Raw genomic sequence first — 16,082 nt, 5'->3', positions numbered from 1 at the left:
GTCAGAAACTTAACCGACTGAGCCACCCAGGCACCCTGACCTTTTTCCATTTTGTACGCTAAATACAACAAATGAAGCAGGCCTTATATCAGTTTACTTCTTTTTGCCTTTTATTTGCACTAAATTATCATATAATATTTATTTCTTCTCAGTTATTAATTCCAAAGAGGTATGTAGTGTATTTTTTTTTTAATGTTTATTTATTTTTGACAGAGAGAGAGACAGACCATGAGCGGGGGAGGGGCAGAGAGAGAGGGAGACACAGAATCCAAAGCAGGCTTCAGGCTCTGAGCTGTCAGCACAGAGCCCGATGCGGGGCTTGAACTCACAGACCACAAGATCATGACCTGAGAGGAAGTCGGAGGCTCAACCGATTGAGCCACCCAGGCACCCCAAAGAGCTACTTAGTATATATAGTGACTAGAAAAGCCAATTCAGACCTACCTTTCCAGGTTTTAATAGGGTGCTTTTTAATAAACAAAATCTCAGTTTCCTCACTCATAATATGAATGTGTTCAACTAGAATTACCATTAAGATAATTTTTAGTTGGCCTCTCCCCATCTATACCAGGTCTTCTTATCTAGAATCTACTCAGCCCTATAGAGAGATTCAAGTTCCACTGACTCCAGACTTCTTTCTTTGAATTTTTGAACTGATCACCACCACCACCACCCAAATTAGCATTTACTAATTCTCAATTGTTTTGCTTTGAGTGCATTGGTCCATTTGCCAGATTTAGAGACAAAATTCCTTTAAATAAAAGACTATGCAGTTTAATTTTTAAATCCTCGACAGCATTTTACACTTAATTGGCATTCAATAATTATTTGCTAATTATTTACTCTGAATGATACAGAAAATATCTATAAACTGGAAAACTTCCCAAAAAGCAACTTTTATCAGAGTCCGCCTCCCCCAAAACAATTACCCTTATCAGCTTGCCCATCTGATTCAGGTAAGCGTAATGGTACTACACAATGAAGAGACACAGTACTAGATTACTGTATTACTTTGTACATGGTTATCGCTTCCTTCCTTATTTGAAAAGCTCAAAAGGGGAAAAATATAAACAAACAATAATTCACTAATAATAAGTGATAACATATTCCTAATATCTTAATAATAAGATATTACACAGTGAAATATTATGTTACCTACTAAATCGGCTATGAGAAAAATATACCTACCGCAACAGAGAAAAAAAATAAAATCAGTTACTGGTAAGGTGCTGCAGGTCAGACATTTGAAAACTACAGTGAAAATCACCCTTGATCTTCCACCACCTTCTGTGTGTCATCAGAAGTCCTGAGTAACAAGAGGCCAAGATGACATGTGGGCAGGGATTTACCCACTTTCACCAGAAAAGTAGTGAGACACAGGTTCTCCTTGTTCTGGTCAAATCTCTCCCCCTCATTTCCACCCCCCCCCCCCCCCCCCCCCCGGATAATTAAGGTTTTAGATATGTGGTCAGTCCTTCCCTATTAAAGTAAAGTAAACATGAGAAAAGAATAATTCAAATACAAAATTATTTTTGGTGATTGCCTTAATTTCTCTATTCAATTAATTTAAGATAATTTACACTTTAGTAAACTGAATTAATAAATGTTAATCATGTCTTAACAGCTAGCAAATTCTACTGGGTTGAAATTAAGTCAATTTTAAAAATGCTCTCCTGTGATGTAACCAACAGTTAATACAGATGTTTCCACTTAACCTATACTCTGTGGAAGGAGAATTAGTTCTGTAATTCATTTTACATACATTCAATGCTTGAAGGTCTGAATCAAAAGGCAATGTACCTGTAGGCTGGGGAAGGGATTAATTCAGGTGGGGGGTGGGGGGTGGGGGGATGAATCATGAAAAACTCCCACTTGGATCTTTCGGGAAAATCACAGCCTTATCCAATTTAAAAGGGTGGAAAAACTGTTTAACTGCCTATCAATTTTTCTGGGGAATCCCTATAAAACACAATAAGGTTTTACAATCTGATGGAAACAACAACCGTTATCAATTTTTTTAAAGTAAAATTTTTACACTGCCTTTTAACGGTTTGAATTCTTTCAATGGTTTGTTTTCATCTGGTGTTTCACATCACCTTGTTAATTCTTGCTCTCCGACAGGAAGCCTGTCAGTCTACCCAAACAGAGCCTGAAGAGGGCTCTGGATCAGGCTCCCTGCTTTAGCCACGCCTACACACGGAGCACCGCGAGGAACGGAAAAGTATGCCCAGCCTCCGCACACCCTCACACCACCAGCTCCTCTACTTAACCTCCAATTGCTTAAGCTCTAGCTAGGTTTTCCCACATCCCTGTGGAATAAAATGGGCAGAGTTCAAACAAAGCTGAAAAATGACAGCTGTAGATGTATCTTTTAATTTAGGTCAGCCCAGGTCTAATTTAAATGGTCCTTTGAAAGGAGATACTCCAAATTCCATAAAAAGGCACAACCCTGTCCCTATGGCGACTTCCAGAGATGCGGTATATGTTCCTCTGGGATTAGAACCCGGCATAAACTGGGAAAGAACTAGAAGTTCAATTTTCTATAGTATTGTGCCCACCACGCCAAAGACACTTAAGTCTTTAGGCATGGTGTTGTAATTAAGGTGCTACATATATTCTAGCACAACTCCTAAAGCCTAGGGTCGATTCACTAATTTCAAGGTTAGGGTGAAATGAAGAAGGGCGTTCTCCTCAATTCCATCTGCTCAACGGCACTAAACTGAGTTTTGAGAAGATGCTTTCCAGTGACCCCGCCTACTTTGTTCGCCCTCACAGGCACACACCCAGCTCCACAAGTTTCCGCAACCGTCGGGGGACGAAGTCCTTACTTGGCCACACATTTGGGGTGGGGGCCTTCCTCTTCAAGGACCACTCGGGGAGGAAGAGATTCCCCTACTCCCCCGACTCTCCACTACCACCTCCTAAGGGGCGGGGCTCCGACTCTAGGTTACCAGGCCAGGCAAAGTGAATACCCAATTAACAAGGGATCCCCGAAGGCAGCCTGACCAATCGCGGCCAGCGAGCCAAGAGGTCCAAATGTGACGTCACATGTGATTAAATTGGCGCGTCACCTTGACGTCAGCCGCTCACCTCGGACGTCCCGTCCCGGGAGCAAAACTCCAGCGACTTTGGGCCCCGCCCCCGTGAGAGTGGAGGACGGCCAATGAAGGAGGTTCTGTGAGGAAACAAGGCCAATGAGACGAGCCCGGGGCGGGGCGCGGGCCGGAGGGTGGGGCGGGTGGCGGCGGTGGCAGCCGGAGGTCTGGCTGCGCGCAGTATATGACAGTACGTCAGCAGCGGGATGGCCGTAGCTGTGGCGGCGGCTGCAGAAGCCCTAGCAGCCGCGGCCGCAGTGGAGGCTAGAGCCCGAGCGGCGTCGGCGTCCGCACCCCTGGGAGTTTAAGATGGCGGCAGGGGGGGCGGCGGGCCTGCGGGAGGAGCAGCGTTATGGGCTGTCGTGCGGACGGCTGGGACAAGACAACATCACCGTACTGCATGTGAAGCTCACCGAGACGGCGATCCGGGCGCTCGAGACCTACCAGAGCCACAAGGTGAGCGGGTCGGCCGGCCAACCGGCAGGGCTGAGGAAGCGAGAGGGCGCCCGTCGCCTCCCGGTGGCGCCACCCTGGGCTCCGAGCAACCGGCGCGGGGCCGCGGAGCAGTGGCTCGCCTCAGCTGCCGTCAGCGTCCGCGGCGGCAGGCTGGGCAGGGCCGGGTAGGGTCGCTGACGCCGCCGTCCCGGGTCGGCCGAGAGCCGGAGCGTTGGGAGACGGGCAGGCGGGCGGCCCCTGGCGGCAGGGCCGAGGCAGCCGCAGCCTCGGCTCGGCTGCGCGGCTGCTGCGGGACTTTCCGACGGCGCCCGCGGGTTTCCTGGCGTTTTCTGTCCCATTGAGGAAGGGAAGCACCAGAGAGACAAGGGAGATGACTGCGCTGTCTGTGGCGGGGGAGGGGGAGCGGGTGCGGCGTACCAGTAACGAACCCCGAAGTACGGAGGGCATAAGCCGTCCGCGTTTGGGTGTTAACACAAAAACACCGCGGATCCGCAGAGACTCGGACACAGCAGCTCCGCATATGGAGATGGGACACACCTTGTACTCGCAAGGACTTGAGGACACAAACACACCCTGAGGGAGGGGGCACACCACGTAGTCCCAAAGGACGGGACACGACACCCCGCCTACGGGGGGTAAAGGGAAGTCACACCTTGCACTCCCAGGAACTCGGGGACACGGGCGCTTCGCCTTCCCAAAGAGGGACCAACGCCGTGTACGAGGGAGCCACACACACACAGCGCTCACCCAGGAACAAGACAAAGGTTCGCGGAGGCTCTTCGTACCCAAAAGACACGCTGGTGTCGGGTTGACTCCCGGCGATAGGAACGTGGATCGAGGGTGAGGGTGGGGGAAAGGTACCTTGTACCCTGGGCAGAGACCCCTGTCTCGCTCCCCACACCGCGTTGGGTAGAGATACCCGTTTACACACGGAACTCGAGTACAGCTAAGGTCCACGTAGCCGCACACACACCGCAATTGGGGAGTACAAACCAGAAACGCGTTTTCTTGTTAGGGCGGAGGGGGAAAAGTGGGAGAGAGACACGGAAAAGACGTGCCACAACCCAGGGTGCATAGGGAAGCCGTTTATGGGCATGCAGTACTGTGTGTGGATGTATAAAAGGAAGGATATACGATATGAGAGATGGATAACATTTAGTCTGAGGGGAGGGACAATCGGAGGGAAATGGAACCCACAGGGCATACTGACAAATAGCCCACTCCATACCAAGGAAACCTGCTTCAGTTAACTGAAACAGGCACAGAGGGCCAGAGGGATACCCGGACGCATATAGTTGTTCAGATAAAAGTGGAGAACAGAATTAACATCTGTTGAGCTCCCACTAAATACATAGAAGGAATACACAGAAGGAATTTGGAAAGCAGAGCTTTTGGAAGCAGAACTGCAAGGGAGGTGTGAACCCTGTGGTTCAGTGGGAGCTTGTGAAGCTGGCCAAGGGGACACTCATCTTCAGAGAAGCCCCCTACACATGGGTGCATGCAGGGGGAAGCACACAGTTGTGAACAGCTTGGGAAGTACATGAACTCTTGGTAGTATAGGTGTGAACAGTAGAGACTCACAGAGGTGAGCTTGCTCAGGAAGGCACTGACAGAACTGAGTGGTTACATGGATGTACACTTCAGGGCCCATGTGTTATCCACCAGAGAAGTGTATGGTGAAAAACACTCAGACTGAGGAGGGGAGGGAAGGGTGCATGTAGGGGGTGGCGGGGGGGGGGGGGGAAACCTTTCTACACACTGTGAAATCCTAGGGAAAAAGAGTCTCATTTGTGGCTGGGAAGATAGTTGCAGCCAGTAATAGGAATGCAAGGAGATATAAGAAATACAAAACTTCATATGTCAATAACTGCTTCCAGACTGGTATACCTGTAAGGAAAGACCAGCAACTAGCATGGAGTGGGAGGCCCATGTGGGGGGAAGCCAGATAGGCGAGCAGAGGGACCGAGGCAGACAATGGAGAGAAACTCAGCCCTGCAAGATGGAGAGATAAGCTTGCCAGTTCCAAAGGGAGGGCGTGGGAAGGAACGGCACTGGGAAGAAGGTAGGTCAGGGGTGTAAAGAGAAAAACACATAGGCTGAAGAGGAAGAAGCCAGCAGGAGAAGGCCAACTTCCAGTCAAAAAAAAGACTGACACATAGAGGGTAGGGAGATTCATCTATGAGGACAGTAGGCCACCATCCACCTTGGGGGAACAATAGGGAAATTGTACATTTGATTACAGCAAGATTGACAGACTCTGTACACTTGGTAGGGAAGAGGTGGATGAGGAGAGCGACACCAGGAAGGGATGGTGCTCAGCAATGTGAGGTGCCAGAGGCTTCCAGTGTTCAATGATCTGCATGACTGCTGGGGCCCAGGAAGGGAGTGTTTTTTCTACCTTCATTTCTGCCTCGTACACCTTAGTGTTTACATGCATGGGATTAAGGTTGGAGTCCTTTGACTCCAGAAACCCTCACATTTATATACCAGTGTCTTCCAAGAAACAGGAAATCAAAAATTCTCTCGGGACCCACCACTTAGTTCTTGATTTTTTTTTTTTCTTTTTACTTTTTATAGCCAAAGGTATGGAAGTCAGTTACTTTTTCTGCTGCTAACTACTTCAATTGCCATTTACTATTGCTCTCTTTTTTCCATCTCTGTGCATGCAGATTAATGGGTCTGATCAATATGTACAGGAGCAGAGAAGGGAGACGGAGAACACTTTTTCAAGTCCTTCCACCTTTCTGAGGTTAGAGCCAGGCAGATTGAGTTAGTCCTGGTAATCCTTTTCTCCTGAAGGGCTGGTGGTGGAAGCAGTGGCATGCAAGGAGAGGGGGAAGAAATAAACTGACTTGGCCTTTGCAATTGGACACTGCCTTGTTTCTGACTTAACCAGCTTCTGTCCGAGGCCTCACTGTCATTTCAGCTACAAATACTTTGTAAGGGGCTTGGAAAAGCAGGAATCGGGGTAAGAATGTTAATCCCAGGTGGTTGAAAAGTGGGAAGAGACTGAAGATAAAGAAATGAGGGACCCTTCAGGTGACTACACTGTTGGTACTTACTGCAGGATCCTCTGGTGTGTTCAGCCAGGTCTCCTACAAATGTGTTCTCATGACCTTCCTCCACGCTAGGCCAGACCAGGGCTCCCCCATCAGGGAGTTGCTGGCAGTAGGGATCTGGCTGGACTTTTATCTAACAGTAGGAGGATAAATTACTTGGTCTTTATACCTTATATCCATATCAGAAGTGGAGCTCCTGACTCGAAATTGTAGCAGCTGTTTCGAAATATGTTGACACTTGTTGGCTAAGTGGGAAGTTGTTTCTGGTGATCAAGCCAATTCCTTCTGGGGGGAAAATTGCTTTCATTTTCATATAAAACTGTGCCCACCATTTTTGTGCTCAGATAGGAGGATGCTCAGTGCTTGACAAGTGGCCTCCAAGTGGCTTTGGCCTGTGCAAGGTTATGACTATTAGTCCTCCTCTTCTAATGACTTTCCAAGAGCCAGAAATTTCAACAATTTCCTAAATTAAGCATCAGAAAGTTATTTTTATCCAAATTATTTTGCACACTAGATTTACTCTTATAAATTAAACCACTTGACCTAAGACTTCAGGGAAGTAAATTCATGGATTTTAGTAAACTATGATTTAAGCAGAATACAGAAGTTCTTTAGATATAATTGAATTGAATAAGTATACGAAATTGTTAGGGTGCATGGAAACAATCTTCGATTGGGAACAATTCCTCACTGTTTCAAAAGACAATCAAATGTAATTGACTATCATTATTCAAGTTATCTATTTTTAGAGAAATGAAAAATGCTAACTTGAGAATCTTTCAAAACAGGGACTGGAGTCGGGGAGAGAGACACTGAATCTAGCAATGGGAGTTTTAGTTGGAGTAAATACCTCCTAGAAGTTGTTTTCCACTAAGTGTGAAACAGTTTCAAAATGATTGTTTATTTAAAAATGTTAAAAAGAAAGAAAATTTAGGCATACTAATACAGATATCTAGGATATATTGCAAAGGTACTTTTTTTTAACTGTAGATTGTTTTAAGTGAGAGGAAAGTTACTAAATAAAGTCACATATTACCACTTTATAATCATTCTAAATTGATGTTTCTGATTACATGGTTTGTGTAAGCACTACATATTTTAAGTGGACATATATTATTGTAATTACATATTTCTCCAAAATGTATCCTAAAACTGCATTTAGAATTAAAATCCCAAACTTTAAATATATTTTAGCTAATTCAGTAATGTGTAGCTGTCATATGCTGACATTTATAGTAACAAAAATCTTATCAAAATATTCTTATCAGATTCTGTCATTGCTGAGCCTGTCAGTTTATTTTTTAAAAATGTTTATTCAAAATTTCAAAGATGGTGGCTCAAATAATATCATCATGTTTACCTAACTATTACATAAAAAGTCTTGCATAGATGTTTTTGGGGGCAAGCGTTCTTCATGCTTTGTGCTTAAAGATAAGAAAGCAGAAGTGTTTGAGGAGGATTCTGTTAACACAGTCTCTTGTCAACTCTAATTATTGGCTTTAAAAGAATTTTCCTTCTTTGGTAAGTGTCTTCTAGGAAAATGATAGTGCTTTGAAAATGTGTACAAATACACTTACATTTAATTTTGCATGAGGAACTCAGTCTCTCTCAGTATTACCAGATATTATTATTGCCAGTCAAAGCATAAAGTCTAATTCAAATCTCCAAAGTTACTGTCCTTCACAATTGCTCCCTTTAGATCAAGCATTACTTGATCTTTTAAAATCACTAATTCTATAGGTCATGAGGTAGGTGATTTTCTCTCCTAGCCTATCTTTCTACCAGGTGAAATTTTTAGCATTTGATTCATTGTGATTTAAGGCACAGAAAAAACTTATACCTTCTTCCTTATTCATTTTTCTTCCTGTCCTCAAACAGTTTTGAGTATGTGTGTATGTATTCAGTAATCTTCCTTATAAATATAGAAGACGCTGTTCTTAAAGCACTGCTCAAGCATCCAGAACTGCCAGCACAAACTGCCACTGCCATTGGACATGTTTATTAACTAAAACAAAGAGGTTTGCATTATCAGATACCTCTTCTTGCACTTTTATGTGTAGCCAGATTTTATTTTAAGACGTTAATCTGGGCACCTGGGTGGCTCAGTAAATTAAGCGTCCGACTTCAGTTCAAGTCATGATCTCACAGTTTCTGAGTTTCCAGTCCCTCATTGGGCTCTGACAGCTCACAGCTTGGAGCCTGCTTTACATTCTGTGTCTGCCTCTCTCCTTGCCCCTCCCCTACTCACACTCTTGTCTCTCAAAAAAAAAAAAAAAAAAAGTTAAGGGCTGGGTGGCTCAGTTGGCTAAGCTTCCAACTTCTGCTCAGGTCAGGATCTCACAGTTCGTGAGTTTGAGCCAGCATCTCGCTCTGTGCTGATAGCTCAGAGACTGGAGCCTGATTTAGATTCTGTGTCTCCCTCTCTCTCTGTACTTCCCCCCCACCCCCCACCCCACCCCCACGCGCGCGCGCGCTCTCTCTCTCTCTCTCTCTCAAAAAAACATTAAAAAGAAAAAAAAGATTTAAAAAAAAAAGTTAATCTTACTTTTAACTTAGACCCATCTTCAGGATAAACTTGATTTTAAAGTGCTTTTTATCCAGTAAAGTCAAATTTGTACCTCATGTTCCGGTGTTTAAAACATTTATTCAAATGATCAGGTACTCAGTGCAAAGAAGGGTGCTCTTCCCTGTGGAAAGCAGTAGCCAGATTGCCTAAAATGATAGACAGGGAACTTTGGCACCAGAATTGGGAGGAGAAAGAAAGAACATATGTGAAGGATTGGAACATGTTCAAGAAAAGAGTTTAAAAGGAAAGGGGTGTAGAATTCTTGGAATGATTTACAGGAAAGCTTATGGAAGACAATCACCAGATCCAGCCTTTCCATTTGTTCCATTTGCACTTCTAAAAAAACTATGAAAGCTATGCTCATAATGCTTACTAGGTAATTTGTGATTAAATCAGGAAAATTAGAATTTCAGCCTAACCAATGCTAGGTCATTTTTAACAATTTGCAGTGACCACAGAGTGGCTCAGGAGCCTGGCACTGGTGTCCAGTCAATGTATTTGCCCACTTGGGCCAAATGTATTTAGAGTATTTGAGAAGATGTTCCTAAAATGTGATGATATGGGCATTTCTGCATTTAAAATCAACTAAGTTTTAGAATAAAGAAAACAGTGTGTATATAACCCCACATTTGACTCTCTTGCTTACCTCAGATCCATACTACATTTTCCATGACTTAATGCAAAAATGTAGAAAAGCAGGTCTGGAGTACAATACAGTAAATTAATGGCTTATCTCCACAGCCAAGTTGAAGCTGAAAAAAAAAAAAAAAAAGATATAACTCAGGTCAAATTTACCAAGGAGAATTGCTCTTTCTTTTCTTTTGCTCCCTCCCTTCCTTCAAATTTATCTACCCATCTATAATTTCTGTCATGGCATTACGGCCCTTGAGAGCCATGTGAAACCTGTAGGAAAAACTGGTTTAAGAGCCTCCACAATACTTTGCCAGCAAAGGCCAAACTAGCATTTCCATGGCTGGCAGTTTAATATAGGACATAAAAAGAGAGAATCTTATTAATTAGGCTATATGCTCCTTAAAGATTCATGAGTCCTATTAAGCACCTTGAATTGAACTCTACAGTCAGAGCATTTGACTACCAGTTATATAGTAACCAGATTGTTAGACAAATGGCCTAAGTTTTTCTTATTGATGATCTTACATATTATTGGTCTAAAAAACATCCTCAGGTCTTAAAGGATTTTAGCAAGGCAGGGACTAGATGAGGGACCATATCTCCAGCAGAGGGAATGACACAGGCAAAGAAAGGACAGCAGTAGAAAAGCTAGGGTAGGGTGTGAGAGTCCCAAGGAATACTGTGTTCCACTTAACCCGAAGTTAATATAGGAGAAAAATATAGTTGGATTTAAGAGAGGAAAGGGAGATTGGAGCAGGTTAAATTTTATTCTGTCAACACTAACGAGACACTGAGTAGAAATCTAAAGTGTTTTGAAGGTGCGTTTTAGGATTATTCTGTCCTCAGTGTTACATGATGAATATAAAATGAATCAGGAAGGAAATAGACAAATTAGGAGGAATTATGTGGTCCAGGTGAGAGATGATTGGAGTCTAAAGTAGGATGCTTGTGGGAGACATTAGAGATGAATTGAATCTATAGACTTTTAACATATTTTAAAGAAATAGGATTGAATTGAGATTTCTAGCCATCATCACCAGCGGTATTCTTAGTAGAAAAAGGAGAAATCAGAAGCAGTTGGGACAGTGGGTTGGGCACAGGGGCCATAAATATGATGAGTACCATTTTAGTGAACATTCATTCAGTCTCTTGTTTGTTGACCAAGAGACTTAGATTTGATTAGGTGTTTTATATTTGAGAAGTATATTTGGGGGTTTGAGGCTAGACTAGAACAATGCCATATTGTTTGTATGTCTCCTATAAACTCTGACATTTGGATGGAAATTTGGATGACAATGGGATTGGTGATATTCGGGAGGAAAGTGAAAGTATTAATTGGAAGAAATTTTGGTTTTGAGAAGGGATTTTTTTGTTTATAATTTTGTATTTATATTTTGTTTGCATTTCCTTTATTTAATAACCTTCTCTATTAATTGCACTTAGACAATCATCAAGCACAGATAATATGAAAATAGAATTTGATTATAACCTGAAGATCAGACCTTCTCTGGTTTCTGTCCTTAGTGATTATTGAAACATTAAGAAACTGTGTATAAAGTACCTGGATTTACTTTTCAATCATCATTTTGAAATGATTCTGAAGGCCTTGAGTCAGTGTCTTCACTTCTTTCAGATTGTCTCCATTTCCGTTTTGGTGCTTTGATGCTCTTCTTTTTTGTTGTTGTTGTCATTGTGGAAAAACAAAACAAAAAATAATCCTTACTACATAAAGCTTTCCTTATACCTATACATTGTAATGGATTAGGTATGGGTGCTTAGTTCATGGTTCATGGAGGTAATCTTGTCTAGAGGACTTTTCCCCTCAACAGTGAGCTTATTCAAAGGTGAAGCCAGGCTTAAACTTTTGATAAGATTCACTGAGATACTTCAGGATCTAGATAGGCTTATCTGGAAAGTTAAGTGTTAAGCATATTTAAAAAAACTTTTTTAATGTTTATTTTTGTTTTTGAGAGAGAGAGATACAGAGTACAAGCAGGGGATGGGCAGAGAGAGAGGGAGACACAGAATCCAAAGAAGGCTCCAGGCTCTGAGCTGTCAGCACAGAGCCGGACTTGGGGCTCGAACTCACAAACCATGAGATCATGACTTGAGCCAAAGTCGGAAGCTCAACCCACTGAGCCACCCAGGCACCCCCAAGTGTTAGCCTATTTTAAAATAACTTGTACTTAGTATCATTGTTTTTTGGTTTCCATTATCAGAAACCATGATGTCTCAGAGAAACAGAAAATACATCCATATAGTAGAAACTTAGTTGAGTGTCTTAAGTTTTTTTTAATAAAAGATTAAGAGATAGGAGTCAGAATTATAATTACCAAATTTTTTTTATTCATTTAGCAAACACTTTAAATTTTAAGTCGTGCCAGGCACACAACTACACAGTGAGGATATAAAGCCAATTAAGTCCTTGATGGTCCTTGCCTTCAAGAAAGTGCTTGTGCTTTAGTAGAAACAGACAGACATGTGAAAAAATAACTGCAATAAAGTCTGTGTTCAAGGGGACACCTAAAGAGAGAAGGATGATGTTTAAGGATGTATCTGAAAAGCAGTGTCTGCTCCTTTACCTCCCATCACTTTGGGTTGTCTCCACCACACCTGTAAGATTACACCTGACTAGGTCCCTTGTTGCTCAGATCAGTGGACATCTCTCTGTTCTTCCCTTACCTGACCTCAGCAGCATTCCATCCTGTTAACCACTCCTTCCTGTTATGAAACTGATTTACCGCCCTGCCCATTCTTAGTCTCAGCTGGCCATCCCCTGTTTGACTGGTCTTTGAATGTTGGAGATCCCAGCTTCCTCCTCTTTATCTATTCATTCTCTATAGGTGACCTCATCTAGTCCTATAGATTTAAATGTCATCCATATGTTAATGACTTCCAAATATTTATCTCCAGCTCTGACCTTCCTCCAACTCCAGGCACTTACTTCCAACACCTCATCTCCTTATCAAAGTTTAAGAGACATCTCAAATTTAACAAATCCAAACACAGTTTTTGCTTTCACTCCTCAAACCTACATCTTCAGAAGTGTTCCCCATGTCAGTAAGTGGCAGCACCTGTCACCAGTTGCCTAGTAATCAACTAATAATCCTTGATTTCTCATTTCTGGGCTTATTTGATTCATCAACAAGTCCTATAAATCTCCAAACTTTCAAAATTTAACCCCATCCTTCACCACTACTCTAGTCTCAGCCACTGTGCTCTCTTAGGACCAACACCATGGACTTCCAATCAGCCCCCAAGTATCCATTCTTACCCCCACAGTCCATCTTACACACAGCAGCCAGAGTGATCTTTTTAGAACATTAAGCATGCGTGCACCTGGGTGGCTTGGTTAAGCGTCCAACTCTTGATTCTCTTGATTTTGTCCCAGGTCATGATCTCATAGTTGTGAGATCCAGGCTCTGTGCTGGGGGTGGAGTGGAGCTTTCTGAAAATATTTCCTCTCTTCCTCTCCCTCTCCCTCTCTCTCTCTCTCTCCCAGCCCTCTCCCACTTACTCATCCTCTCAAAAAAAAAAACAAAACAAAAACAAAAAAACATTAAATATGAAAATGTAGTTTCCTGGTTTCAAGCCTTCTTAGGGCTCCCTTTGTTTTGGATGTTTTATTTGGATGTTTTGGATGGTTTATAAATTTCTAGTACTTTAAAAATAATCTCAGTCTTCCCTCCCAAGTTTATTTTATTGCTTCTGCTTAGACTTAATGTTCTAGAGATCATGATCCCAAGGAAGAAATCTTCAGTTGCATTTATAGTCAGATTTGACACGTAAGCTTTTTATATAATCACAAAGCCTACATCAGACTTTCTTGGAAAAAGATAATGGGATATTATGCTTCAAGTATTGGTGTTTTAAAGGCTGGTTACAGTAACTAACTTTTTAACTGGTTCTTCAGTTTAGATTTGCCTTCTATGTTTCTTTAATAACTGTTTGAAATAGTAAAATATAAGATATATATTTTTAATTTGGCCGGCACCAGATAACTACAGTTTTCCAGAAGCTGTCTTTAAAGACAAGGATTGTGTTCACTAGTTTAGGTTTTGACCTCTTCTCATTACTGTTTTGACAATCCTTTTATATTTCATTCTTTTCAATGCTATAATGACCAGAAATAAATTATTCTTTATTGCACATGCACTTTAATCTTGTTCTTCCAGATCTGCAGAGAAGTTTCTCATATGTGTCAGGTTGGATTGACTCACCAAGCAAAATACTAGATTTTGTGAAGCCTGGTGACTCTTTTTTGGCATCTAATAAAATATTGGGGGCAAAGAAGGAGATAATGTTTATTTAAGGTAGCTTTGGATTATCAGTAAATTTTACATTCATGGTATCTTTCTAAACATTACCAGCTTTTGACAAGTGCTAACTATATTGGATTTCTTCAGGGTCAAGTGTTTGATTTCCTGCACTGGTTCCTGCTTTAGCTCCAGTTTTCTTTCTTCTGTCCCCACGTAGATATATATATATTTTTTTAATTACAGTGGTTAAAATATAATTATTAGAGTCTTTGGTTTCTCTGTAAGGTGATGTTTTAAAGACCAGAATAAAATGACTTTCTAAATGAAAAAAAAAAAAAAGTTCTTAAAATGGTGTAGTACCTCTTTTAGGAAAGAAAAATTATCTTTTATATAAATTGTATCCCAGGAAAAATCACAAATACATTTTCTTATTTACTTGTATAAGTGACACCAAATTCAAGTACTTGGTATTTTCCTTAAGCTGTAGTACAAAACTAAAAATCTATCAGTGCTTATCAGTTATTATCAATTCTTAATTCTCTAACTTTTAGATGTTTCACATTTTATGTAACCATTGTTATCAAGAAGTGGCAAGAGAGGCTACTGTATAAAGTGGTAGGTAAGAGCACATTTCTTAAATTGAGACTGGCCAGTATTTGAGTCCCAGGCCACTCACTAGCTATGTAACCTTTGGTAATTCATAGGACTTAACTGAGAATTGGAAATAATAGTATCTACCCCACAAAAGTATTCTTAGAATTCCTGATGATGATAGTAAAAATGATTATAGTGACTGACACATTTTAAGCACTCAATAAACAGTAACTAAGTAGCTATAAGCAATTCCACTTAAAATAATCACTTGACACCATTTCTAGAAAGTTTTCTGGTTTGGGCAAAGTTCCGAAATTACATTTGACTTTTGAATCTTTTTGCACTATCTTTATCATGACTTGTAATGCAGCTTAGGCACTCAGATAAATACCAAGTATTTAATAAATGTCTGTTGATTGCTAAAAAGTTGAAGTTAACTTTCAGTTAAGTCAGAGACCCACAATGGGTTCAGAACGAAAGCTGGAGATGTTTCAAGTAGACATCTAACCCAGGGGAATAGAGTTAGGTCTCTATAATGTGTTTCTTAGAGAAATCATCACTCTTTTCTAGGCCCAGAATGCTATTTGTTATGTTTGCATATTCACAAAACCAACAGTGGTTGATAGAGTAAAAGTAGCCATAGATTTAGTTTGTCTATGTCAATAAGCAATATATAAAAAATGAAGAGATAGTTATAACAACTTTTATAGGATAAAAAACTTTGTTTTATGCAATCCAAAAAACCTTAGCTTTATTCCTTCTCTCCCACCCTCTAAGTATCATGTCAGAAATGAATATTATGCAGCAAATTAAGGTTCCTTAATAAAATTACTTAGGAAATTACATATTACTGTTATAGTCCTGATATATTGTGAGGAATAGTTTCTGGATATAAATGGGCATAGATTTCTTTGGTCATAGAGAAGTTTTTGTTTCACTAGAATTGGCTTGTAATGGGCAGATGTCAAGAGTATAACCAAACTTCTGAGCATTTTAGTGTTGCCTACACTCTAGTCTATGCTTAAGAACGTCCTACATTTCCTATGAAGTACAGAAGATTAATTCAAGGGGCTGTAAAAACAGTGAAACAACTACGAGTTTAACAAAACCTTTTGACTACAAAACACCACCTTTATGAGATTGTTGAACCATTTGTCTAAAGGAGTTTCCCTAGCCAGTTTCAGTCTATGTTGTTTCTTGACTGAGTGAAGATACCAGATCACTTTCTTACTTATAGCTCAACCACTATTCAATTAAACTCTAGAGTTACTTGATTTTCAAATGAGCTACTTGGTGTATATATCTAATAAAAGCTAAAAATCAAAAGTTGAAGCCCTTATTGAAACTCATTTGTAATGGGAATGTACTTAGTAAGTTAAACATTTATTTTAAAACATGCCTTATCACCTGTAATTGCTTT

General features: G+C 41.2%; 1 protein-coding gene across 1 annotated transcript in view; it reads left to right on the top strand.

Moving 5' to 3' along the window:
• The first annotated feature begins 3,219 nt into the window (after positions 1–3,219).
• The window catches only part of ELL2 (elongation factor for RNA polymerase II 2), a 71,418-nt gene continuing 58,555 nt past the window's right edge, over positions 3,220–16,082 (top strand). Inside the window, exon 1 of the mRNA XM_042944046.1 lies at positions 3,220–3,551. Coding sequence (XP_042799980.1) covers positions 3,405–3,551 — 147 coding nt within the window. The 5' untranslated portion in view covers positions 3,220–3,404. The remainder of the gene's footprint in view (positions 3,552–16,082) is intronic.

Source organism: Panthera leo, chromosome A1 (genome assembly GCF_018350215.1).
Source record: "Panthera leo isolate Ple1 chromosome A1, P.leo_Ple1_pat1.1, whole genome shotgun sequence".
Taxonomy (NCBI): domain Eukaryota; kingdom Metazoa; phylum Chordata; class Mammalia; order Carnivora; family Felidae; genus Panthera; species Panthera leo.
The sequence above is the reverse complement of the archived record's forward strand: the minus strand, read 5'-3'. Positions and strand labels throughout refer to the sequence as shown.